Genomic DNA, 25,248 nt, shown 5'->3' with positions numbered 1-25,248 from the left:
ACACGTATGGCTGAATCCCTTTGCTGTTCACCTGAAATTATCACAGCACTGTTAGTCGGCTATACCCCAATACAAAATAAAAAGTTTAATTAAAAAAAAAAAAGAACTGAAGTCTACTTTGCATCTCCCATGTCACTTTGTAGGGTACCTGCACAGAGTCTGTTAATTTTTCTGCCAGCTGAGTAAAGACAAGGCTTAAGGAAGAGAGTAAGATTCAAAGGAAAATAAAAAATAAAAACAATCCATAAACATGGTTATGCTTACCTGTTCTATTGCACTCTTTAATTTGTTCATGTGGCTTTCAAACAGAGGAAAATGTGAAAAAAAGAATTCATTAAACTTGTTACTTTCATCTTCATCTTTGGATAATGCAAAGATTACCCCAATTGCAATCTTCTTTTTCCTCACAATTCCTGGGTTAGGGCCACAGCTTTCATCTGACAGATTAAAGCTTTCTTCTATAGACCTTAAAAATAAATGTATTTTTTTATTTTAAAAATATGAAAATGATTAAATTCACAACTCAATCTCCTTAGCAATTAAATGTAGGCAAGCTAAAGGTCTTGCAGTGTTTTATCACGTAAATCTAAAAATTCATATCAATTATGTATATCTTGGAGAAATATATTGGCTATTCCTTTATATTCATATTTTTGTAAGAAACTTTAAGAGAGTCAGATTGGGAATATTTTTGTTCAATTATGACAACAGTGACAGACTTCGTTTTTGGGGGGCTCCAAAATCACTGCAGATGGTGACTGTAGCCATGAAATTAAAAGACGCTTGCTCCTTGGAAGAACAGTTATGACCAACCTAGACAGCATATTAAAAAGCAGAGACATTATTTTGCCACCAAAGGTCCATCTAGTCAAAGCTATGGTTTTTCCAGTAGTTGTGTATGAATGTGAGAGTTGGACCATAAAGAAAGCTGAGCGCCAAAGATATGATGCTTTTGAACTGTGGTGTTAGGGAAGACTCTAGAGAGTCACTTGGACTGCAGGGAGATCAAACCAGTCCATCCTAAAGGAAATCAGTCCTGAATAGTCATTGGAAGGATGGATGATGATGCTGAAACTCCTGCACTTTGGCCAGCTGATGCAAAGAACTGACTCATTGGGGAAGACCCTGACGCTGGGAAAGATTGAAGGCGGAAGGAAAAGGGGGTGACAGAAGATGATATGGTTGGATGGCATCACCGACTCAATGGATGTGAATTTGAGTAAACTCTGGGAGTTAGTGATAGACAGGGAGGCCTGGCGTGCTGCAGTCCATGGGGTAGCAAAGAGTCGGACACAACTGAGCGACTGAACTGAAAAAAAGTAAGCCTGAATTTCAAGGTTTATAGATGAGTCTAACCTCTTCACTGTTCTAGAATCTACTTCTCCGCTTTGTATTCCAAATGTAAAGTCAAAGATGAAGGAATAAAGGGAGTGAATAAAAAAGGAATCAAGCTTCATCATCTTTACTTATACTTAACACAGATTTAAAAAAAGAATTTTCAAGAATGAATTTGCCAAAATGGAAACATGAAAAACTAGAATATCAAAGCATGCAATAAATGGACCAACGACCAAAACAGAAGAGTTAAAACTACTTAACCCTTAAAAGAAAATATAGAATAAAAGCTTCATGACGTTGGCTTTGGCAGTGATTTCTTGGATGACACCTAAAGTATAGCAACAAAGGAAAAAAATACATCGGGCAACATAGAAATAGTTAACTGTGTGTATCTAAAGTGGTTTCCTAGGTGGCTCGGTGATAAAAGAATCTGCCTGCCAGTGAAGGAGATGCAAGTTCAATCCCTGGGTCAGGAAGATCTCCTGGAAGAGGGAATGGCAACCTGCTCCAGTATTCTTGCCTGGGAAACCTCATGGACAGAGGAGCCTGGCGGGCTATAGTCCATAGCGTCACAGAGTCCAGGGTCAGTTACGACTGAGTGACTGAACACAAATGCACGTGTACGAAAAGACGTATCAACAGAATAAAGAGACAACCAATGGAATGGGATAAAATATTTCAAAACATGTATCTGATAAGGGACTGATATCCAGAAGTATATAAAGAACTACTACAATTCAACAACAACAACACACCTGATTAAAAAATGAGTAAAACACCTGAACAGACATATCTCCAAAGAAAACAAACACATGGCCAAAAGCATATGAAAACAACATCACTAGCCATTCGGTTCAGTTCAGTCATTTAGTCATGTCCAACTCTTTGCGACCCCATGAATCGCAGTATGCCAGGCCTCCCTGTCCATCACCAACTCCCGGAGTTTACTTAAACTCATGTCCATGGAGTCGGTGAGGCCATCCAACCATCTCATCCTCTGTCAGCCCCTTCTCCTCCTGCCCCCAATCCCTCCCAGCATCAGGGTCTTTTCCAGTGAGTCAACTCTTCACATGAGGTGGCCAAAGTATTGGAGTTTCAGCTTCAGAATCAGTCCTTCCAATGAACACCCAGGACTGATCTCCTTTAGGATGGACTGGTTGGATCTCCTTGCAGTCCAAGGGACTTCTCCAAGAGTCTTCTCCAACAACACACCACAGTTCAAAAGTATCAATTTTTCGGTGCTCAGCTTTCTTCACAGTCCAACTCTCACATCCATACATGATCACTGGAAAAACCATAGCCTTGACTAGACGGGCCTTTGTTGGCAAAGTAATGTCTCTCCTTTTTAATATACTATCTAGGTTGGTCAAAACTTTCCTTCCAATCACTAGCCATTAGAGAAATGCAAATCAAAATTACAATGAAATATCATTTAACATCCATATGGATGGTTATTAATTTTAAAAATGGAAATTAACTACTGGTGAGGATGTGAAGAAATTAGAACTCTTGTGCATTTCTAGTCGGGGGCTGAAGGGATGGGGCAGGGGAGTGAAATTCCCTGGCAGTCCACTGGTTAGGAATTCAAGCTTCCGATGAAGGGGGCACAGATTCAATCCCTAGTCAGAGAACTAAGATCCAGCATGCAGTTTGGCACAATTAAAAAAAAACACAAAACCTGGCCATTTTTAGTGCGAATATAAGTAAAATGGTGGGGCATTCTGGTGAAAAATATGGCAGTTCCTCAAAAACTTCAACACAGAATATGATACAATACAGGAATTCCACTTCTGAGGATATAAGGATAAATATTTTATGATTCCACTTATATGAGGTATGTAGAGTAGTCAATGGAGAAGGCACTGGCACCCCACTCCAGTGCTCTTGCCTGGAAAATCCCATGGACGGAGGAGCCTGGTAGGCTGCAGTCCATGGGGTCTCGCTAAGAGCTGGACTCGACTGAGCGACTTCACTTTCACTTTTCACTTTCATGCATTGGAGAAGGAAATGGCAACCCACTCCAGTGTCCTTGCCAGGAGAAACCCAGGGACGGGGGAGCCCGATGGGCTGCCGTCTATGGGGTCACACGGAGTCGGACACGACTGAAGTGACTTAGCAGCAGCAGCAGAGCAGTCAAATTTACAAAGAAAAATACAGCACAGTAGTTGCCAGCAGCTAAAGGGAGGAAGAATGGGGAAACTACTGCCTTATGTCTACAGTGGTTCAGTTCAGTTCAGTCGCTCAGTCATGTCCAACTCTTTGTGACCCCATGGACTCATGGGGGGTTCAGTTGGGGGAGATAAAAGCAGTTCTAAATGTGAATGGTCATGGATGCACAACAATGTGAAGGTACTTAACACCACTGAACTACACTGCTAATAATGGTTAAAATTGTATATTGCATGGTATGTGTAACAACACAATTTTTTTAAAAAGTAATACACTGTAAAATTTTCCAGTTGTAGACTTTAAAAAAACAAAATACAAATCCAGGCTCTTAACATACAAAATTGTGTTTAAGGAACTATTCAATCTTGTGGTAAAATAATAAAAGTTCCAACTTACCATCTAGGAAATACCCCATTCTCTAAACTTGTTGTTTGGCTACGTCGCCAGCGTCGCTGGTAGCTGCTGGCACAACTTCGGGTAAGTGAGGAGTTTGGAGAGGGAAATGGTGTAATAAGCAAGCTGCTGAGAGATGCTGTCAAGTCAGAATAAGAACAAGTATAATTTTAAATTTAATAATGACTAAAAACAGGAACAAATTTCTTTTTAACAAATTTAATAATGGTGACTCAAAATTTCCATTTTGCTGAATGAAGCTCTAAAATCTCCATTAAAAAATATATATCATTGTTGGAGCAAGGTCCCAGAAAAAAAAAATCACATAATAAAAGTAATTCAGTAAGAGATCCTCATACCCTTTTGCCATCCTCACTTTTTCCCACCCTACTCCAGAAGAAAATGCTATTTTGAAACAACTCTTTATTCCTTTGGTGATGACACTGTCTCCAAGCTTAGATGAACCTCTCTGCACAGGTTTATCACAGAACACTTCACACAATAAGATTATTTTTCTCACTAATCTCTCATTAAAACCTGTGCTCTTTAAGGATATAATCTGGGTGGCTGTTTTTTTGTTTTTTCTTAAATCCTCAGAATGTTTCAATAAAATTTTGTCAGACAAATTTTGGAAGAGTAGATATCTCAGAAGAATATGTATAACACTGGTTCAAAATACCTAAGTTTCTCTGGGCAAGAGACAATCTGACATTTTAAACCCAGTTAGGAGAAAACAGATATAAGCAAATACATTTTTTCTACTATGCTATTTAAGCAGTCTCTTGAGCAATACTATTTTTCTGACTGAGTGTATATTCATTCAGGCCATGCTCCATCAGGCAGATTTTTACTATTAAACATGAAAAAAATTTTAATTTAAAATACTTATCTCTGCTGTTTCTACAATTCTCTTGCTAGGCTAATATCAATACCAACAAACTGTACACATAAAATTAAATGATTAAAACAAAGATTAAAAAGGAAATCAATGTCAGGAAACAGTGATCTCACAAAAATACAGATTAATACATGAACCTGTCATTACCAGAGCGTGCTATGCCACTGTCTCTGTCCTCATTCAGTTCTCTTCCAGGCATGTCCATTGGGTTGCTGTGAACTGTGAATCAAGATAAAACTGTGACTTATAAAACACAGTGCTGTTCAGGTTGATGTTCCTTTTAAAATAGCAAACTAAATCATGCTCATCTCATTGCATTCCTTTATTTTTTTCAACAGCATGGCACAAACCCAACACCAAGAGCTATTATTCAGTTGAACAAGCTTCGAGATCTATGTGAAAACAATCTGTGACATAAAATATAAAGAAGCAAAGGGTGACTAAAATAAGCATTTTAGAAAGCACATTCAATGACATGAATATATTCACAATATACTACTAAATGATAAAAAGGCAAGCTACTGACCAGTAAGAACAATGGTTGCTGAGGCTAAGTGATTGGCATATGATGGTTAATCTACTGTTTTGCCTATATAAAAGTATGTTTTAAAATTCTACAATAAAAATAAAGATAACTGAACAGTATAATCCTAATTTCTTTTTAAAACAAACAAAAACTAAGGAGTTATTTCCAGTTGACAAGATGGCTAATACATATTTTTTGCCTATTTCTTGTATTTTCCAAATTTTCTATTATTTATATACATTACTTATATTTCTAAGGAAAATATATACTAATTAAAACAAGAAGTTGGATACAACTTCCTGGATACAGAAGCATGAACACAGTCTACAATCATCTATTTAGTGATATCAATATAAAGAAATATAGTCAGAGATGCCTTTTATAGAATATAACAGTGCTTGTTCATCTAAATCTTAGCTCCAAGAGAAATCATTCTTATGGAATAGTGTAGATCAGAAATTGCACAACAGTAAGAGTATTTTCTGTGATTGATGAACTATATGATACAAAAGCTACTCAGCCATGGAAACAAGATAGTATCACATTAGAAATTCAACTGGTATTTTAAGAAATAATGTTCCTACTGTATTTTGGTTTAGGATTCTAAAGTTAAAATCACTATTACATAACGAGGCAAGAAGTGACACACTCAAATCTCACCGAAACGTCACTTCTACTGATAACTCAGCCTCTGGAAGCCTTAGTAACACATTCAATAGAAAGATACTAAGTTCTGAAACTTCTAAGCAACATTTTCTTTACTGCACACCTTCCCCAAAAGCATTTCTCTGCTCTCTTGTTTCCACGGCGTAACTATGAATTCTAGCCGCTGGGGCACACCAACTAGTCTACCCACACAGCACATGGCAAACCTGCAAAGAAAGAGGCGCTCCTGATCAGGCGGAGCGGACCCTGTTCAGAGAATGCCCGCCTGGGGCTGCAGAACTGTGAAAGACCTACATGGCAAAAACGTAAAATACATATGAAAGAGGGCTGTTAGAGAAGCCACAATGCGTCAGGAATAAAAGGTGAGCTAAGGCAGCACAAAAGCAGACCAACAGATATGAATGGAAATCTTTAAACTAAGTAAGAATAATTCAAGCTGACTTCCTATTTTTGAAACAGGATGGTTTCCCCTCTGGCCATGGCTTATGACACCATAACAATTTCATACCTATTAAGTCCACATATAGTAATAAAATAAGCTTCCACTATACAAGGTAAAAATTATTTTAAATGTCCAATCCCTTCTCATCTAAAACAAAATTTTTAAAGATTAAAAAAGCACAGTGATGTTATATACATAATTTGATATTTGCCAAATGAATTTATCCTTTAAAAAGTCAATTTTAATATTACAGTATTGTCTAACTAAAATTAAGAAGAAAACCACCTAAGCGCTTGGCTGAAAAAACCAAACACAACATAAAACAAAGAGCAAATAAAGAAAAGGGGTCTACTAACAAATAAGTATGAATCTGATTTTTCTAAACTAGTGATAAATTAACGGGAGAAACCAGAGTTCTAGAGCAGAGGTCAGCCACTATGGAAGCAGGAAAGCCAATGCAGGCTGTCAGGGCCAGACTCCCAGCTGCTCAAGGTAGTAGCTGCCACACACTTGACCAAGAGAAGGTAAGAGTCTTAAGACCAAGAAAGCATAACATTACAGCCTGGAAGCAAGCACCTGAGTTACTTTTTAGTTAGGTTTAATCCAGATGGCCTAAAGAGCCACCTAGGAGGTTGATCTAGCACAGAACTGACAGCTTCACTGTTTTAAAAAGTGACAAATATATTTTTAAATTGTTAATATGTATTTTTCTATAACAAGAGTTTCTATAATTACAGTGAATGTGCAGCAATCCTTCCATGTTTCATTGTTCAGTTCTTTCTTCCACCTTTCCTATTTACCTCAAAACTTACCTGCTCTCTTTAATCTCATTCCTTACTCTTCCTTACTCTGAGTATATGACTTTGTCTCCTACAGTATGCATATGTGTATGCATGTACACAGGAAGAATCAAGATATGGGAACTTTCCTTTTCCTACACTACTATCTCCAGACTTAATTCTTACTCATCCCTGCCTCCTTCCTGCCTGAGCAGCGATAACAGGTAACACTATTCAAGCCTTTCTTTGTGTGAGGCCTTAGTGAAAAATCCTGAGATGTCCCTCTCTCCCTCCCTTTCAAAGCTTATTCTTCTACATCAGCTAGACCTTTCAAAAATCTCACTTTACCAGTATCACCTCTATTTCCAATCTCATTCTCCTTATAAACCTCCTTTTCCATCAACATTTAAATACCGTCAGAACTCTTCTCCCTTCTCCCCATATATCTAATCCTGTAGTTCAACAGTTCTGAAAATGTGGTCCAAGGACCCTCTACAGGGACCCTGCAACCCTTTCATGGGGTTACATGTTATCACTGGTGTACTTTTCCCAACAAACTTCTCAACAACTCTTTATCCTCACTGACACAATCTTATTCTAGGTCCCCATTGTGTCCCCTAGACTATTATAAGCAGTCTTCTAACACGGGTCCTTTCTCAAACCCACTGGCTCATCTGAGTCATTTTCCAAAGCAATTAGAATGTTCTTTTGGAGATACAAATCTGATCTGATCATGTTTCTATATTCTGAAAACTCCTCTGTGGTGGCCTTGAGAATGCACCACAAAGCTCTCCAGCTATAAGAATGGAAACTGGCCAAGCACCCCAGCTGCTGTGTTTTTAAATCCATTGCCAGATTTGGGCAAGGTCACATACCCCACAGCGTGCTCCTAGTCAATGACTGAACACAGCAGGTATGACAAGGTAAAGCCCATTTTAGCAAGACATGGGTCACTTCTGACAACCAAGTACAACTCAAAGACTTGTCCACAGCCTTATCAAACCTCCCCTGGACTAGTGTGGCATGCTGAAACATGTCCGCTCAAGCTTTTATTCCTCTCTTTCAATCAAGGTCAAACTTACACCATAATCTGAGGGTTCTCTGAACCCTTCCCAGATTCCTCTTCATTTCTCTCACTAAATAATAATAAATATTATTATTTATTAATACTAAAATCTGTGCATGTTTAATCTTGTCTCGGAACCTGTTAAAAATCAGGTGGAAGACCCAAACTAACACATTCTGTCTGGCACCCAACTGCTCAAAGAACAACTTGAAACTTCTCACTGTGGTGGCCCACAATCTCCATCATGATCTGACTCTTGCTCATTTCTTTACTTCTTTTCACTTCCTTTAACTCATATTCACACTGTGCTCCACCCACATTGATTTATTCACATTCTTTCTACACTCAGTGTATCTGTTGCACTTATATCTATGAACATGCTATTGCTTTTTCCTAGACATTTCTTCTCCCAACTGTCAGGCAAATTCTTCAAGTTTAAGCTCACTTCCTTAAGAAAGCTTTTTCTGACTCTCTAAAACTGAACATGGTGTTCCTGCTCATTTCCAACACATCATGCTCTTAGTCTTACCCAAGAATTAACTACAGTATACTATAATTGAATACTGTATCACAGTATACAATTTCACTAACTATAAATCCACTGAGGCAGAAACTGTGTTCACCACTGCTTTCTCATGGCCTAGCAGAGTACCTGGCATATAGTAAGTGCTTGATAAGAATTTGTTGATTCATTGAAAATTTAAAGAAAATAAGAAATGATATTCAAATATCCTTGATTCACAATTAAGAATGTACAAGAAAAAGCTGTTCATGAAAAAGTCTATGCTTTGTTAAATGTATTACTTTTGTATTCCATATTAAAACAGAAAAGCTAAGTATATCTAGTATCTATGCTGTACTTTACCTTTATACATGATAATGAATTTGTATTATTAAACAGCTTTTAATAAGCCCCTTTAACTTTGAAAAGTGTCAAATTATTTTAAAAAAACACATCTGTCATACTTTTACTTTATTAAAATGAATGAAACAATCGAGTTAAGAAACAGTAGAACTTCTATTTTTCTTTAAAATGCATGCTTTCTAAATCACATGTCAGACACTGTAACTAGCCCACTGTAGGTAGTTAATAAATGGTTGTTATTTGAATGAACATGAATTATTAAAAATACATGCTATGTTAGAGCTGGGAGAAAAAAACTTTTCAACTAATATGTATAACTTATATCTACTGATTGAAATTACAAATGAAAGTTTTTACTAAACAGGGAATGAGGAAAATATTCAGCCTATGCTAACTGCTGTCTACTCAGACATACTACAGTTTTTTATGTACTGGAAATATGGTCAGAAGTAATTTAGCTGATCTTCCTAAAATACAACAAAGTACCAGAAATTTTAGAAACAGTTTGTCACTTTAAAATGCTGAACTTAAATAACAAAGGGCTTCCCCAGTAGCTCAGTTGGTAAGGAATCCGCCTGCAATGTAGGAGACCCCGGTTCAATTCCTGGGTCGGGAAGATCCCCTGGAGAAGGGACAGGCTACCCACTCCAGTATTCCTGGGCTTTCCTGGTGGTTCAGTTGGTAAAGAATCTGCCTGTAATGTGGAAAACCTGGGTTGGATCCCTGGGTTGGGAAGATCCCCTGGAGGAAGACATGGCAACCCACTCCAGTATCCTTGCCTGATGAATCCCATGGAGAGAGGAGCCTGGCAGGCTACAGTCCACGGGGTGGTAAAGAGTCAGACACGACTCAGCAACTTTCACTTTCAAACAATAAAAACAAACTAACCAAATTACCAAATGAGCTACAATAATAATAAATCTCTTAAGAAACATCAATTTTGAATATCTGCTCATCTGAATTACAAGTCACAAAAACAAGCACCATTTTAAAATTATTTTATATGGTTGTGGAAACAGAAAGAGAGAAAGTATAATCCCTGTCTACCTCAGCTGAACTAGTCAAGAGAACTAGTAAGGGCTTTTTATACCAACAAAAGAGGCATCAAATTTTTTTTTTTTACACCAACTTTTCAAAGAGGCATCAAAATTAAAAACTAAAAACAAATCAGATATTTCTTCAGCATCCCCCTTTTTTCAGATACAAAATAAATTCTATGTTCAAATATAAGAAAATTATATTTTTCAAATAATACAAATATTATAAATACTTGCAATTTAAGTCCCTTTTGCACTTCTAGTATTTGAAATCCTTTGGTGTTCTAACAGATATACATTAGTAAGAACATTTTTAAAACATACAAAACCATTTTACCTATATTTCCAAGTAGTCCATTAATGACTGTGTTATTATCAGCCTTTAATGTACTGTTGTCCTGATTAATAAATTCAAGACTGTCTTGAAGCCTAGGGCGAAGGAGGAAAAAAATGAATACCAAATCTATTTTATGTTCTTAATGGTAATTCTTTGTATATCTCAATAAAATTTTAAGTGTAAAACATTATATTTAAGTTTCCCTATCAGTACTATAAACTAGTCATTTAAATCAGGGGTTGGGTACAACCTGAGGGTTAAATTAAGCCTGCTGCCTGTTTCTACAAATAAAATTTTATTGGAATAGTTACACCCAAGTGTTTGTCAACAGATGAATGGATAAAAAAGACTGTCGTGTTTGTGTGTGTGTGTATAGACACTGGAGTAGTATTCAGTCATGAGAAAAAGAGGAAAGCCTACCATTTGCAACAACATAGTTGGTCCTTCAGAATGTGGAGCTAACATACTGGGAGCTATGAGGCACAACCAAAAGATTAAAATAAATACAAATTTTAAAAACTTGTTTTAATTTAAAAATAAAAATCCAAACAGAGAGCAAAGTGATGGTTACCAAGGACTGGGAGGAGAGGAAAAGGTAACATAATGGTCAAAGGGTACAAACTTTCAGTTATAAAATTAACAAGTTCTGGGTGTCTAATGTACCACTAACTAATAATACTGCATTATCAATACTGGAAAGTTGCTAACAGAGTAAATCTTGAAAAATTCTCACCACAAAAAAAAGAAATGGCAATTATGTGATGATGGCAGTGTTACTTAAGGCTATGGGAGTAATCATTCTGCAACACAAAACTATATCAAATTTCAATAGAGCTAGGAGGGAAAATCTGGCTTCCATTAACTTTCAAACCTAAGGGATAGAAGAAAATCTGAATTTACACTGCAGTCCTAAAAGCAGCTTACTAGCTTTCATACTTCGCAGATCTTAAACAATTTCTTTCTCCTCTCACCCATAACTACTTACGTATTGAGACTTCCACAGATGCTGCTGCCAGTACGTGCAGTAAAAACTTTGCTGAGCATGAGCTGTGGAGGGGAACTATGAAGAAAAAGAGACGGAGAGACAGAAATCAAATCTGAAACACAAGGATCTTTTCAATTTATTATATATAAAAATGTTTAAGTCACAGAGATGTTATACCATAGTTACAACAGCCATGAAGTAGCATTAAACCCACAGAACATCATTAACTGACTATCTGGCATGCTCTGAGTGGAGGCTATAAGAAATTCTCCCATCTTTAACAAAAACTGAGTATTTTTAAATGGATTCATTAAGAAAAATCAAAAAACCCTCACCGGATCTGATGAATTTTTAAGGTGGATCCTTTGTAGCTCATTGCTACTGAGCCAAACATCATCTCTCCAAGCATATTGGCATCAGAAGAGCACCGAGAACCCTAAACAACAAGCATAAACATTAACAAAATTGCTGAATTTAAAACCTATTTTGAATACTAATTTTTATTAAAAATTTCTCCCCAATAGCTCAGTGGAAAAGGATCTGCCTGTACTGCAGGAAACGCAGGAGATCCAGGTTCAGTCCCTGGGTTAGAAGATCCCTGGAGGCGAAAATGGCAACCTACTCCAGTATTCTTGCCTGGAAAATACCATGGACAGAGAAGCCTGTCAGGCTACAGTCCACGACTGAGCACACACACACAGTTTCACAGCTCTCACTGCAGTTATTCTACACAATGTTTGTTTTAGTTATTTTACATTGTATATACTGTTCTGCAGCTTGATTTTCTTCACTTTACACTGTCTTACAGATCTAAGCATATTGTTACATAGTTTTTTTAAGAGTTGCGTAGTGTTCTGCTATATGAAAACACCAGTTTATCAAGCCAGTTCCCCTTACTGACAGGTATTTAAGTCACTTCCTGAGTTTTGCTACTACAAATAATGCTCAAATAAATATTTTAACCATATATTATGCATATGCAATGTTTCTCCAGGACAGATAACAAGAAGTAGAATGCACTGAACATGCATAACAGATTTTATCATTACTACTGTACAAAAACAGGCAATCACAAAAACAGTAATTTTGACATATTTTACATTCTTTAAAAAACACTTACTTTAAACATCAGAATGTCTTGTTTATAAAGAATTCTGTTTTAAAAGTTATTTCTTTCAATTATTCTTTAATTGCCCTTATAGGAGTCAAAAAAAATCTAAAACCCGACTCATCCATTTGGTTACTATTTAGATACTATAGCAAATACTACTAGTTACCCACCAACCCATCAAATATCTTATTCCTTATTTTCTGAAGTCCAATTTATTTCAGGGAAGCAATGTGCCCAACTGAAAAAAATTGCATTTCAGAGCCTCCCTTGCAGATAGGAAGTTTAGAGTTGGTCTCTATATTCAAAGAGTTAAACCAATGGTTATAGTGGTAGCTTTCAGAACTATCCATTTATATGCATCCAACACAGTCTTGATCAATGGAATATAAATAGAAATCACTATAGATGGAGATGCTATAAGAGGACAACAAGGCAACAAGTACGTACCTGTTAGCTCTGTATAAGTAGAAAGATAAGCAAGCCTCAGTCTCTGAGGCCATCTTGAAGCCCATACATTATCATGCCTAGATGGCCTCTCTCCAGACTTGCCATATGAAGAAAATCACTGTTTCACAGGATGACCCAATGCAATTACTAACCAATACAATTATATAATAAAACAACTGATAAGGAAGAGGACCTAATAACTAAGATACCAAATAAGGATCATGCACAAATTTCACTAAGTCATTCTACCATGGGAAATAAAAAATTAGAGGAGTTTTTAAAAATAATTGGAGAAGGAAATGGCAACCCACCCCAATACTCTTGCCGGGAGAATTCCATGGACAGAGGAGCCTGATGGACTACCATCCATGGGGTCACAAAGAGTCGGACACGACTGAATAGCTAACACTTCACTTCACACTTAAAAATAATTAAAAGATTCTTCTAAAGATAACAGTAAAGTGATGAGGACCCCCATTTTACAAGTGGAAGCCAGGAATAAATATAATGTGATTCCTTTTACTCTTCTGCTTGTTTACTACCTGCCTTGGGTTCAAAAATCTGTTTATTTACATTCTGTCATCTTTCTTAAGAGCAATTTCAAATAGCAATCCATTTCATTATACATATTATTTTTTATATTTGTTTTGATACATTCATTGACATTTTTTCTTCCTTGGTGCTATAGTCTTAATTTTGTTTTAATAAAGGCACAAAGTTATTTTTTAAGGAAAAAAAGTCACTTTTGAAATACCTAGGTTACTAAAAGAATCAATTCGTCTATTCTTGGATTTTGGTTAAAACAAAAATTTTCTTTCCAGGCCAGAAGTTTGGGAATTAAGAACAGTTTAGAAAGAGTAGAATAATTTTTTAAATTATGAAGTAGTCTGTTTTTCTTTTAAGATCAACTATACTAATCTTTCTTGGCAACCTAAATTGCTTCTGGATAAAGACAGAAAGGAGAATTTTCTCTTACAAGCTCATTTCTGTTACAATGCATCAAACCTATTTTATTTTGACTAAAAATAGTATTTCTTCTATTAAGCAAGCTACACAAATTTAAATATCAAAGCATCTATACATTTTAATATAAAAGTAGAAAAGAATCCGCCAGAGGAAAAATGCAGTAAAAATAAATTGGTACCTAAATTTTATAAAACCAGGTATCAATAGCTTGCTATCAAAGGTTCTCTCTACCTGTTCTCATACCAAATAGTTATCATGACTGTCACTGATGTGTTATATATTTTAATGTGATATAATCTATAATTAAGGTTATAATTTAAAAAGTTATTTTCTTTAATGTTTTTTAAAAAGTATTTTTTTATTTTAAAGATCAATTCTTTCTAAGTATTCACTGCTGAATGCAATAATCTGCAATACCCTGTAAATCAAAGATAATGTTCTACTTACCTGAAATACCATTTTATCAAGTGTAGTGAACTATATGTTATAATAATTCAATGCTTTCTTGCTAAAAAAAAAAAAAGATTTCCAAGACCATAATGAACCTACTGTCAGAACATCTGGACATATGACCTGGGAATCAGCACTTAAAAACCCTTTAGGAATTTTTTATGCAAAATGAGAATTACAATCACACACTGCCTCAGCGTTTCTACCATCTGGATCCATTTGCTAATACTCATATTTAACTGAATAACATTAGAAAGAAAGGTTTCTACAATTGATGAAATGAGAAAACTTGCAAACTGGCCTAAGTATGATGATCCTACATCGCACAGCACTATTAAGAACCTGTTAGGGTGTCATACCTAAGATGGAAGAGGAATAGAGAAGAGCAGAGAGAACTATGCAGTACCTCATAACATCTGGATTTTTATGACTCAAATCTCTTCCACATATACCATTATGTTCATGTCGTATAAGGGTTAGTTTCTATCCAGACACAATTAACTTCACTATAAACAATTTAAAAATCCAGGATTCTACTTTAGTACTGCTAAATATAATATACCTATGCTTCATTCATGCAAGCCTGAATGATGAAAATAAATTCACATTAGATGACATCTGCTTAGTTGGAAACCAAGTACTGATCTTATGCGAAATAAAAGAACTTGTTGCTGTTGTTTAGTAGCTAAATCTTAAGTTTATAGAGAAGTTCCTATGTAGTCAACTCACTGGTTAATTCTACAGTTTAAAAGAAGAGCCACATTAATTTTCAAAAATGAAAACATTTCCTACCAAAGCTGAATTCTATTATTTTATATTTAACTTAGTATTTCAACAATTTCAAAGCACATAAATAAGAAATGATTCTGGTGGTCTAAAAAAATATGAAATGGGAAATAAAGAGGAGAAAATACCCCTGGCTACCTGTGCCTGAAGTTCTCTATACTTCCCCTATCCTATCAAAGTTCATAAACTTACTTATTTAACTACTGTCTCTCCAGTTACACTACAAGCTCCAGAAGGGTAAGGGCTAGTTTTGGTTATATCTCAGTCCTGAGGATGATACACAACACATTGTAGGTACTCAAAAATACTTGCGAATAAATGAATAAATGACACCAGCGATCTTACCTGATACTTAGGACACTGGTCTTTTACATCCGAAGATGAAGTCATGGAACTGTCTAAAGAGGAAGAACTGTCTCCTCCAGGTTTCAGCTGGCAGCATTTCCCAAACACTTTAACTTGAGCATCACTACAGAGTTTCTGAAATGGAGACATTATTCCCATTCATATTTTAACATATTTTCCACCATATTTAAATTAAGGCATAAAAATTTTTGGAAAAACCAAGGATGAAATAATGTAAAATAATATAACTATAACATAATGGTTAATTGCTTTTTATTGTATTTTCTCCAGAACAGTTTTCTATTCTTTATCTCATAACTATGATAATATTTGTGGAGTTATTTTTTTTTTTACTGTATTTTTCTCATAAAAATTATTGAACCAGGAGAATTTTTCTATATTATAATGATCTACACAATGCTCATTGCTAGGGACTTAATTATATACTGCAACAGTTTTCAAACTATTTGATCTCAAAAATCTCTTCAAGCTTTTAAAAACATTTTATAATCCCAAAGGCATTTTTTATGTAACATATATTTACCAGTATTTTCCCATATTGGAAATAAAAAGAGAAAATTTAGATATTTATAAATTTATTTAAATGTAACAATATATCCATTATAAGCTAATATAAGTAACATATTTTTATGGAAACAAATTTGGAAGATGTAGGAATCTGAAGAGAAATGCAAAGGAGACATATTTTAACGTATGTACATATATATGTGGGCTTCTCTGGTGGTTCAGTGGTAAAGAACCTGCCTGCCAATGCAGGAAACATGGGTTTGATCCCTGGGTGGGAAGATCTCCTAGAAAAGGAAATGGTTAGCTCACTTGGAAACCCCATGGACAGAGATGCCTGACGGGCTATAGTCCATGGGCTTGCAAAGAGACAAACATGACCAAGTGACTGAGCACACACACATATATGTAGGTCTAAACTTTTGAAATAAGAATGTACCCATGTATTGGACAGTTATATTTTCAGTAAGAGCTGAGGTTAAGACCAGGACGTTGTACTGTCCAGTATGGAAGAAGAATGTATTTCAATTTTTTGCTTTATTCATTTTATTTTCCTACCCCTCCACAACAGGTTCTAGAGCTTTCACTACTCATAACTACCAAAGTTGAAACCCACGAGGATCCCTGATACTCCTAAAAGAACTGAAATGTTAATCATAGTTACCAATTGTTCATTCTTCAAACCCAGTTGGCCTAACTTACCTACTATTGCAAACCACCATTTATCAGTCAACAAAACCGGTGGCTCAGACAGTAAAGAATTTGCCTGCAACGCAGGAAACCCAAGTTTAATCCCTGGGTTAGGAAGATCCCTTAGAGAAGGGAATGGCAACCCACTCGAGTATTCTTGCCTAGAGAATCCCAGGGACAGTCTGAGTGACTAACACTTTCACTTTTGGGGGCTTCCCAGGTGACACTAGAGGTAAAGAACCCGCCTACCAAGTCAAGTGACATAAGATATTCGGGTTTGATCCCTGCATCAGGAAGATCCCCTGGAGGAGGAAGTGGCAACCCACTCCTGTATTCTTGCCTGGAGAATCCCATGGACAGAGGAGTCTAGTGGGCTACAGTCCATGGGGTCACAAGGAGTCAGACGCCACTGAAAGTGACTTAGCACACATACAAAAGTAGTAGAGTACTATGTGTACCAAGTACTAAACAAAAGAAGTGAATAAAACAGTTCTTTTCCTTGTAGAACTAAAAATCTAACAGGCAAAAGAAACATTTAACAAACAGCTAGACAAATTAGTATAGTTAAATATATATTTCAAATATGTCTAATAAAAGTAATAATGATGATAGCAATTGCTAACTCATATCGAAGAAAGCAATGGCACCCCACTCTAGTACTCTTGCCTGGAAAATCCCCTAAACGGAGGAGCCTGCTTGGCTGCAGTCCATGGGGTCTCGGAGAGTCAGACACGACTGAGTGACTTCACTTTCACTTTTCACTTTCATGCACTGGAGGAAATGGCAACCCACTCCAGTGTTCTTGCCTGGAGAATCCCAGGGATGGCGGAGCCTGGTGGGCTGCCGTCTATGGGGTCGCACAGAGTCGGACACGACTGAAGCGACTTAGCAGCAGCAGCAGCAGCTAACTCAAACAGCACCTAGTATTTGATCAGGTATTATTCTGGTTTACATGTATCTACTCTTCTATTCCTCACAATTCTATGAAGTAGGTACTAATACTAATCCCATTTTACAGATGAAGATGTTAAAGAGCAATGATGTTTATATAAACTTTCCAAGAAAGAAGTTAATCTGGGCAGATCAAGAAAGTGACATTTAAACTGGGACTATGAAAAAGCATTGGAGTTAAAGTGAAAGAAGAATGAGAGGGACAAGAAAGACATTCCAAACTAAGGTAACTATACATGTCCAGTCTCTTAATCAAGAAGCAATTTGCTAGAGGCAAGAAAGGGACAAACGTACATAATTTCAAGACTAAAGCATAACTTCTGATGCTGGAAGGTTAATGTCTACTGTGCCATGTCCCCTCACTAGACCATCTTACAATGAAGTTGCTGTTGTTTCAAAAAAGTTGTAACTTCAGAATGGGAAAGAGAAAAGATACTGTTTATCTGGGAAGTTGATATCTGGGAAAAAGGTGTGTGCGTGTGTGTGAGAGAGAGAGCTTTTACGTATACATCTATGCACAATATCTTATCTTCTCTACAACAGGATAATGAAACTAAGTCAGAATTGAAATACATATAATATGCCTTTCCCAGTGTTCAATGTGTATCTGCGTTATACATTAACCAGATTCCCTCAAGGCAGGAGGATGCAATCAGCCTTTGAGAAAACAGTCCCTTTCTTCTGATGCCAGCACTGTAATTTTTAAGATTAATATTTCATCTTGTACAGGGGATCACACTGACTAAAGGCTCATTCTATGCATTCATACCTGACTCTCAAAATATCTCTGATGAAGTTTATTTATAATTTTAACTTGCCAATATGATACATGATTGTCTCAAAAATGTGTAAGAGCCAACCAGTGGAACAATTCTCAAAATTTATGAAAATCTGTCTCCCAGGTTAAAACCCCCGATTTGGCTCAAATAAAATTCTCTTTATTTCTTCTTAGCTTGACTGTTAACTGAATTTTCATTGACACGAAGAAATCTAGGTCCCACTCTGTCTTTAACTACCCTTTCCCGCACCTCCATACACTGCCAGTAAGTAAAATCATTTTTATTGGTTTACTATTGTCCTTCTCATATTTTTTTTTCAAATATAAGCATATTCTTTCTCCTCTTCTCTTTCGAAAAAGTGATTCAGTTCTGCCCTTGATTTTCCATTAATATCATAGAGAATCTTTTCATCTATCTTTAGAAATCTTCCTCATTCTTTGTTTTAAATATAGCTGCACAGTATTCCAGTGTGGAAATATACCATAGCTTATTTAACCAGTCATCTGTTAATGACATTGCCAATGGAACTGCTGGGTCAAAACATATATACATAAAGTTTTGGTAGATACTGCCAGATTATCCTCCATGGATATCATTTCACTCACTTCAACAGCAAAGTACTGCCACTCAATATTTGGGTTTTTCCAATCTAAAAGAAAAGAACTAAAATCACAATACAGTTTTTATTTTCATTTCCTTTACTATGAATAAGAGGAAGAATCTTATTAAATGTGTAATGCCATTTGTATGTGAACTCCCTGCTCTTATCCTTCACCCAATTTTCTACTGAGTAGTTCTCCTGTCTTTATTTATAGGAATTCTTTATATAGAAACATTACCAGCTGGTCCTATATCCCATAAATCTGTTTTCCCAGGATATCATTTGTCTTCTAATTTTCCTTATGGTAGGTTTTCCCCTTTTTCACTTGCTTGCCTTTACTCTGTTTTGTTCATCATCCAAGTTACTTCCTTTTCTTTTTTTATCAGGTTGTCAAATTTATAAGCCTTTTACTTTATGGCTTCTGCATTTTGAATAATAGCTAAAAGATGTTTTCTACTTCACAGATAGGCTTTGGTAATGTTTCAGTTTTATTTTTTACATTTAAATGTTTGATACACTTGAGACATGAATCTAAGTTGATTTCTCTTATAATTGGCTAATTATCTCAATACCATTTATTAATCTTTACCCTACTGATTCAAGATGATGCCTTTATCATACACTAAATTCCTGCATGGATTTAATCGATCTGATCTTTTATTTCCATTAGTCTGCTGGTCTATTTATGTTCCAATAAAATATTGTTTTAATTATTGAGACTTTATATTTTTCAAATCTGATAGAATTAACTCAACCTTACAACTCTTCTTTTTCAGTTTTCCAACCTATTATTGCTATTTTTTTCCATTTGAACTTCAGAATCTGCTGTCTAGTTCCAGATACCACCACCCACCAATAATATTAACACTGTTTGACAGTTTTATTAAGATACGTATTTTAAAAGGCAACTTAGAGACAACAATGTTATAACCAAAAGTACATTACCCAGAAACATATTTTGCTTTTGATTTGTTCAAGCTTTTATGTACTTCAGCAGACTTAAAGTTTTAAACGTAAAGATTTTGTTAAGTTTATGAAAAGGCACTTTCAAAAACTGCTGTTTTAAAAGGAGCCTTAGGTTCCTTCATACTTCCAAGTGGAAGTTATTTGCAAATACATACTTCACTGATTTCTGTATATCAACACTGAAGAAGATTCAATAACCTAACCAAACCTTACGTTCTAAACCTGGAGTCACAATTACGATTCAACTATTGGCACTTGTACAGTTTCAGTGTGCAAAACTCTGACATATTAAAATTTATATTCACCTTTAAAAAGTTACGTGAGCCTGCGAATGTGAAGGCTGAAACATGAATTACAATGCAACTTCACTGGCAGTACATGAAAAAGCATTAGATTATTAACACAAAAACAATGTCCAGGATAAACATAGTAGCATATGATCAAATTACACTTGATCCATCTGCCTATATCAGTGTTCAAAGTAACCACATCTCAATAAATTTCACACTTCAACTAGACAATGAATAAGGTCTGAGGCTCAAATGTAGAAAAATAAAAATAAACTTTTATAAATAAGTAAACTCTCTTGATTAAATCCACTGAATGTTTGAGTCATTTTTCACAGAATATAACAAGAGCCAGAATGAATAAGTGTTCTGAGAAAGCTATATATTAATTAACAAAACTTTACTTCAGCATTTTAAGACAATATTCAGGAAGCTGCTGATGCCCAATCTCATCATTATGCACAGGCCCAAAATATCGTGTAAACAGTTCAAAATTATCATTTCCATCACACTCTTTACCAATACAGAACTCATAATTTAATGTGTTTTTATTCAGTAGATGAAAAAAAACACTTAATGATTCCAACAGCTTACAATCTGGCGGAAAAAAAAACATGTGCTCTCCGGTGTTCAAAAGGAATATATAAAATCTTCATGAAAGTATTTACAGGATCTTGATAATAAACTTCCTAACATAATTAAAGCTGATCAAAAATATGTACTGAATAATTAACACATGTGAGGCAGGATGCAGTTTAGGAAACAAAGGTGAAAAACAAGACAAATTTTTTACTTTTTTTTTGCAATTTAAAAACAAATACAGCTATGACACATAAGTCTAATGAAAGGCTATAAATATAAACAAAGGACCATGAGAATTCTGATGTAGGAGAAAAGATATATACCTGGAGAAATCAGAAAGGATTCAAAAAATTGTGATAAACCTGAAAAAGGATAGATCCTCATCCAGGTTGACAGCACATAGAGAGGATATATAAAACAAATGAGACTGCAAGTACTCAAGGCTGCTTGATTTCTAGTCATTGGTGAGCCTAGAGAAAAGTTAAAAAAAGAAGCAGGCTTATAAGAAAATTTCAGAAGACTGGATGGATGGTATGAGATAAGAGCCAGCAGACAGACTGAGAAACAGAGAGACTCAGAGACAAGACCAAGAAGAGATACTGAAGTGAGACAAAAAGATACAAAGGAGAGATGGAGACGAGACATGGAGCAGAGTCTGAGAGACAATGAGGCAGACAAACTAAGAGACACCAACACACACTGAGAAGGAAGAAAAGAGACAAAGGCAGAAAAAGACAGGACATATATACAAGAAAGTAAAAGGATAATCATATTTTTCGTGATTGGTAATGAGACTTTGTGAAGACTTGCAGGCAAAGAAAAAGAGCTAATGAAGAGAGAAGAAAGAGATAGAAGACTAATGAGACTAATGAAGCATCATCTCATAAAAGGTGGGCAGGAAAGGTTCAAAAAACAGCATGAAAATATTCATAAGTATGTTTAAAACAAAAGGGAAGAATGCTACAGGAACACAATGAATAGCATTCATCAAGACAGTAAAGAAGAGGTTATATCCTGCAATTCAATGGCACATCATCAAGAACACACAAAAAAATTCAATAAATATTTGCTAAAGAAATAATAAAGAATATTAATCAATCATTGTCAACCTGTCAAGTCTTAACCAAGTTCCGCTGAGCTATTAGCATTCTAAATACAAAGAAGACATGCTGATCACATTTGCAGCTAGACTTGGATTTCTGCTTGACCATCTAGAACTCTGACTCTTAGGCATCTCAGTTCAGTTCAGTTCAGTCGCTCAGTTGTGTCTGACTCGTTGCAACCCCATGAACCACAGCATGCCAGGCCTCCCTGTCCATCAACAACTCCTGGAGTCCACCAAAACCCATGTTCACTGAATCAGTGATGCCATCCAACCATCTCATCCTCTGTCATCCCCTTCTCCTCCTGCCCTCAATCTTTCCCAGCATCAGGGTCTTTTCAAATGAGTCAGCTCTTCGTATCAGAGGGCCAAAGTATTGAAGTTTCAGCTTCAACATCAGTCCTTCCAATGAATACCCAGAACTGATCTCCTTTAGGATAGATTGGTTGGATCTCCTTGCAGTCCAAGGGGCTCTCAAGAGTCTTCTCCAACACCACAGATCAAAAGCATCAATTCTTCGGCACTAAACTTTCTTTATAGTCCAACTCTCACATCCATACATGAACACTGGAAACACCATAGCCTTGACTAGACGGACCTTTGTTGACAAAGTAATGTCTCTGCTTTTTAATATGCTGTCTAGGTTGGTCAATTTTCCTTCCAAGGAGTAAGCGCCTTTTAATTTCACGGCTGCAATCACCATCTGCAGTGATTTTGGAGCCCAAAAAAATAAAGTCAGCCACTGTTTCCACTGTTTCCCCATCTATTTCCCATGAAGTGATGGGACTAGATGCCATGATCTTAGTTTTCTGAATGTTGAGCCTTAAGCCAACTTTTTCACTCTCCTCTTTCACCTTCATCAAGAAGACTCTTTAGTTCTTCTCCACTTTCTGCCTTAACGGTGGTGTCATCTGCATGTCTGAGGTTATTGATGTTTCTCCTGACAATCTTGATTCCAGCTTATGCTTCCTCCAGCCCAGCATTTCTCATGATGTACTCTGCATATAAGTTAAATAAGCAGGGTGACAATATACAGCCTTGACGAACCCCTTTCCCAATTTGGAACCAGCCTGTTGTTCCATGTTCAGTTCTAACTGTTGCTTCCTGACCTGCATACAGGTTTCTCAAAAGGCAGGTCAGGTGGTCTTGTATTCCCATCTCTTTAAGAATTTTCCACAGTTTATTGTGATCCACACAGTCAAAGGCTTTGGCTCGCACTACTCAGCTATTCAACCATTTCGGTTGAATTCACCGAACACTTCCTTCTCCCTCATTCCTCCCACAACCAACAAGGTGGTTTTTTCACCATCTTAAAAATTGACATATAAGTGACAACAGAATTATATTCAATTCAGACTTATGACATAATGATGATGCAGTGGTTTGTATACATTATGAAAAGATCTCTACAATAAGTCTAGTTAATTTCTCCAAAGAAGACATACAGATGGCTAACAAACACATGAAAAGATGCTCAACATCACTCATTATCAGAGAAATGCAAATCAAAACCACAATGAGGTACCATTTCACGCTGGTCCAAATGGCTGCTATCAAAAAGTCTACAAACAATAAATTCTGGAGAAGGTGTAGAGAAAAGGGAACCCTCTTACACTGTTGGTGAGAATGCAAACTAGCACAACCACTATAGAGAACAGTGTAGAGATTCCTTAAAAATCTGGGGAAGAAACTGCCACACGACCCAGCAATCCCACCGCTGGGCATACACACCAAGGAAACCAGAACTGAAAGAGACACGTGTACTCCAATGTTCATCACAGCACTGTTTACAATAGCTAGGACATGGGAGCAATCTAGATGTCCATCAGCAGATGAAGGGATAAGAAAGCTGTGGTATATACACACAGCAGAATATTACTCAGCTATTAAAAAGAATGCATCTGAGTCAGTTTCAGTGAGGTAGATAAAACTGGAGCCTATTATATAGAGTGAAGTAAATCAGAAAGAAAGACACCAGTATATTAATGCATACATATTTTTAAATTTTAAAAGATGGTAATGACGAACCTATATGCAAGACAGGAAAAGAGACACAGATGTAAAGAACAGACTTTTGGACTCTGTGGGAGAAGGTGAGGGTGGGATGATTTGAGATAATAGCATTGAAACATGTATATTACCATATGTGAAATAGATGACCAGTGCAAGTTCGATGCATGATACAGGGTGCTCAGGGCTGGTGCATTGGGACAACCCAGAGGGATGGGATGGGGAGGGAGGTGGAAAGAGGGGTTCGGGATGGGGGGACACATGTACATCCATGGCTGATTCATGTCAATGTATGGCAATAACCACCACAATATTGTAAAGTAATTAGCCTCCAATTAAAATTAATTAAAAAATACAAGTCTAGTTAACATCCATCATTATGCAGTTATAAAATTTTTTCCTGTTGTGTGATCTTTTACATTTGAGCAACTTTCATACATACAGTATAGTATCACTAACTACAGTGATCATGATGTACTACATTATAGCCCCATGATTTCTTTTTAACTGTAAATTTCTACATTTTGATGCCCCTTCACTCATTTTCCCCACTCCCCACACCTTGTCTCTAGCAACAACCTATTTGTTCTCTGTATTTATTAGTTTTTTTTTAGGTTCCACATATAAGTGAGATCATATACTATTTGCCTTTCTGTGTCTGATTCCTTTCACTTAGTGTAACGGCCTCAAGTCTATCCATGTTGACAAAAACAGCAAGGCTACCCTTTTTTCATGGCTGAATTATATTTTTATTCATTCATCCATTAGTGGGTGCTTAAGCTTCATCCACGTCTCAGCTTTTATAAATAATGCTGCAACAAACATGAGAGTGCACTACACGTATCTTTTTGGGTTAGTGTTCTTATTTTCTTCTGATAAATATATAGAAGCAGAACTGCTGGACCATGTGGCAGTTCTATTTTCAATTCTCTGAGGAATCTCCACATTGTTTTCGACTGTGACTACACCAATTTCCACTCCCACAAATAGTGTACAGGGGTTCTCTTTTCTCCACACCTTCATCAACATTTGTCATTTCTTGTCTTTTTGGTAACAGTCATCCTACAAGGTGATAGATACATCACTGTGGTTTTCATTCGCCATTTCCCTGATTATTAGATGCTGAGCACCTTTTCATGTATCTGCTGG

General features: G+C 36.3%; 1 protein-coding gene across 2 annotated transcripts in view; it reads right to left on the bottom strand.

Moving 5' to 3' along the window:
• Positions 1-25,248, bottom strand: part of FNIP1 (folliculin interacting protein 1) — a 131,521-nt gene that overhangs the window by 52,285 nt on the left and 53,988 nt on the right. The window contains exons 3-10 of one of the 2 annotated variants that reach the window (XM_020900698.2): positions 15,607-15,741; positions 11,837-11,937; positions 11,502-11,576; positions 10,517-10,608; positions 6,197-6,280; positions 4,946-5,017; positions 3,904-4,039; positions 265-466 (exon numbers count right to left, since the gene is read on the bottom strand). In XM_020900698.2, the coding sequence (XP_020756357.1) occupies positions 265-466; positions 3,904-4,039; positions 4,946-5,017; positions 6,197-6,280; positions 10,517-10,608; positions 11,502-11,576; positions 11,837-11,937; positions 15,607-15,741 (897 nt within the window). The remainder of the gene's footprint in view (positions 1-264; positions 467-3,903; positions 4,040-4,945; positions 5,018-6,196; positions 6,281-10,516; positions 10,609-11,501; positions 11,577-11,836; positions 11,938-15,606; positions 15,742-25,248) is intronic. The other variant, XM_020900706.2, reaches the window with a different exon arrangement.

Source organism: Odocoileus virginianus, chromosome 3 (assembly GCF_023699985.2).
Source record: "Odocoileus virginianus isolate 20LAN1187 ecotype Illinois chromosome 3, Ovbor_1.2, whole genome shotgun sequence".
In the NCBI taxonomy this organism is placed as follows: domain Eukaryota; kingdom Metazoa; phylum Chordata; class Mammalia; order Artiodactyla; family Cervidae; genus Odocoileus; species Odocoileus virginianus.
This window is presented reverse-complemented; position numbering and strand designations above follow the sequence as displayed.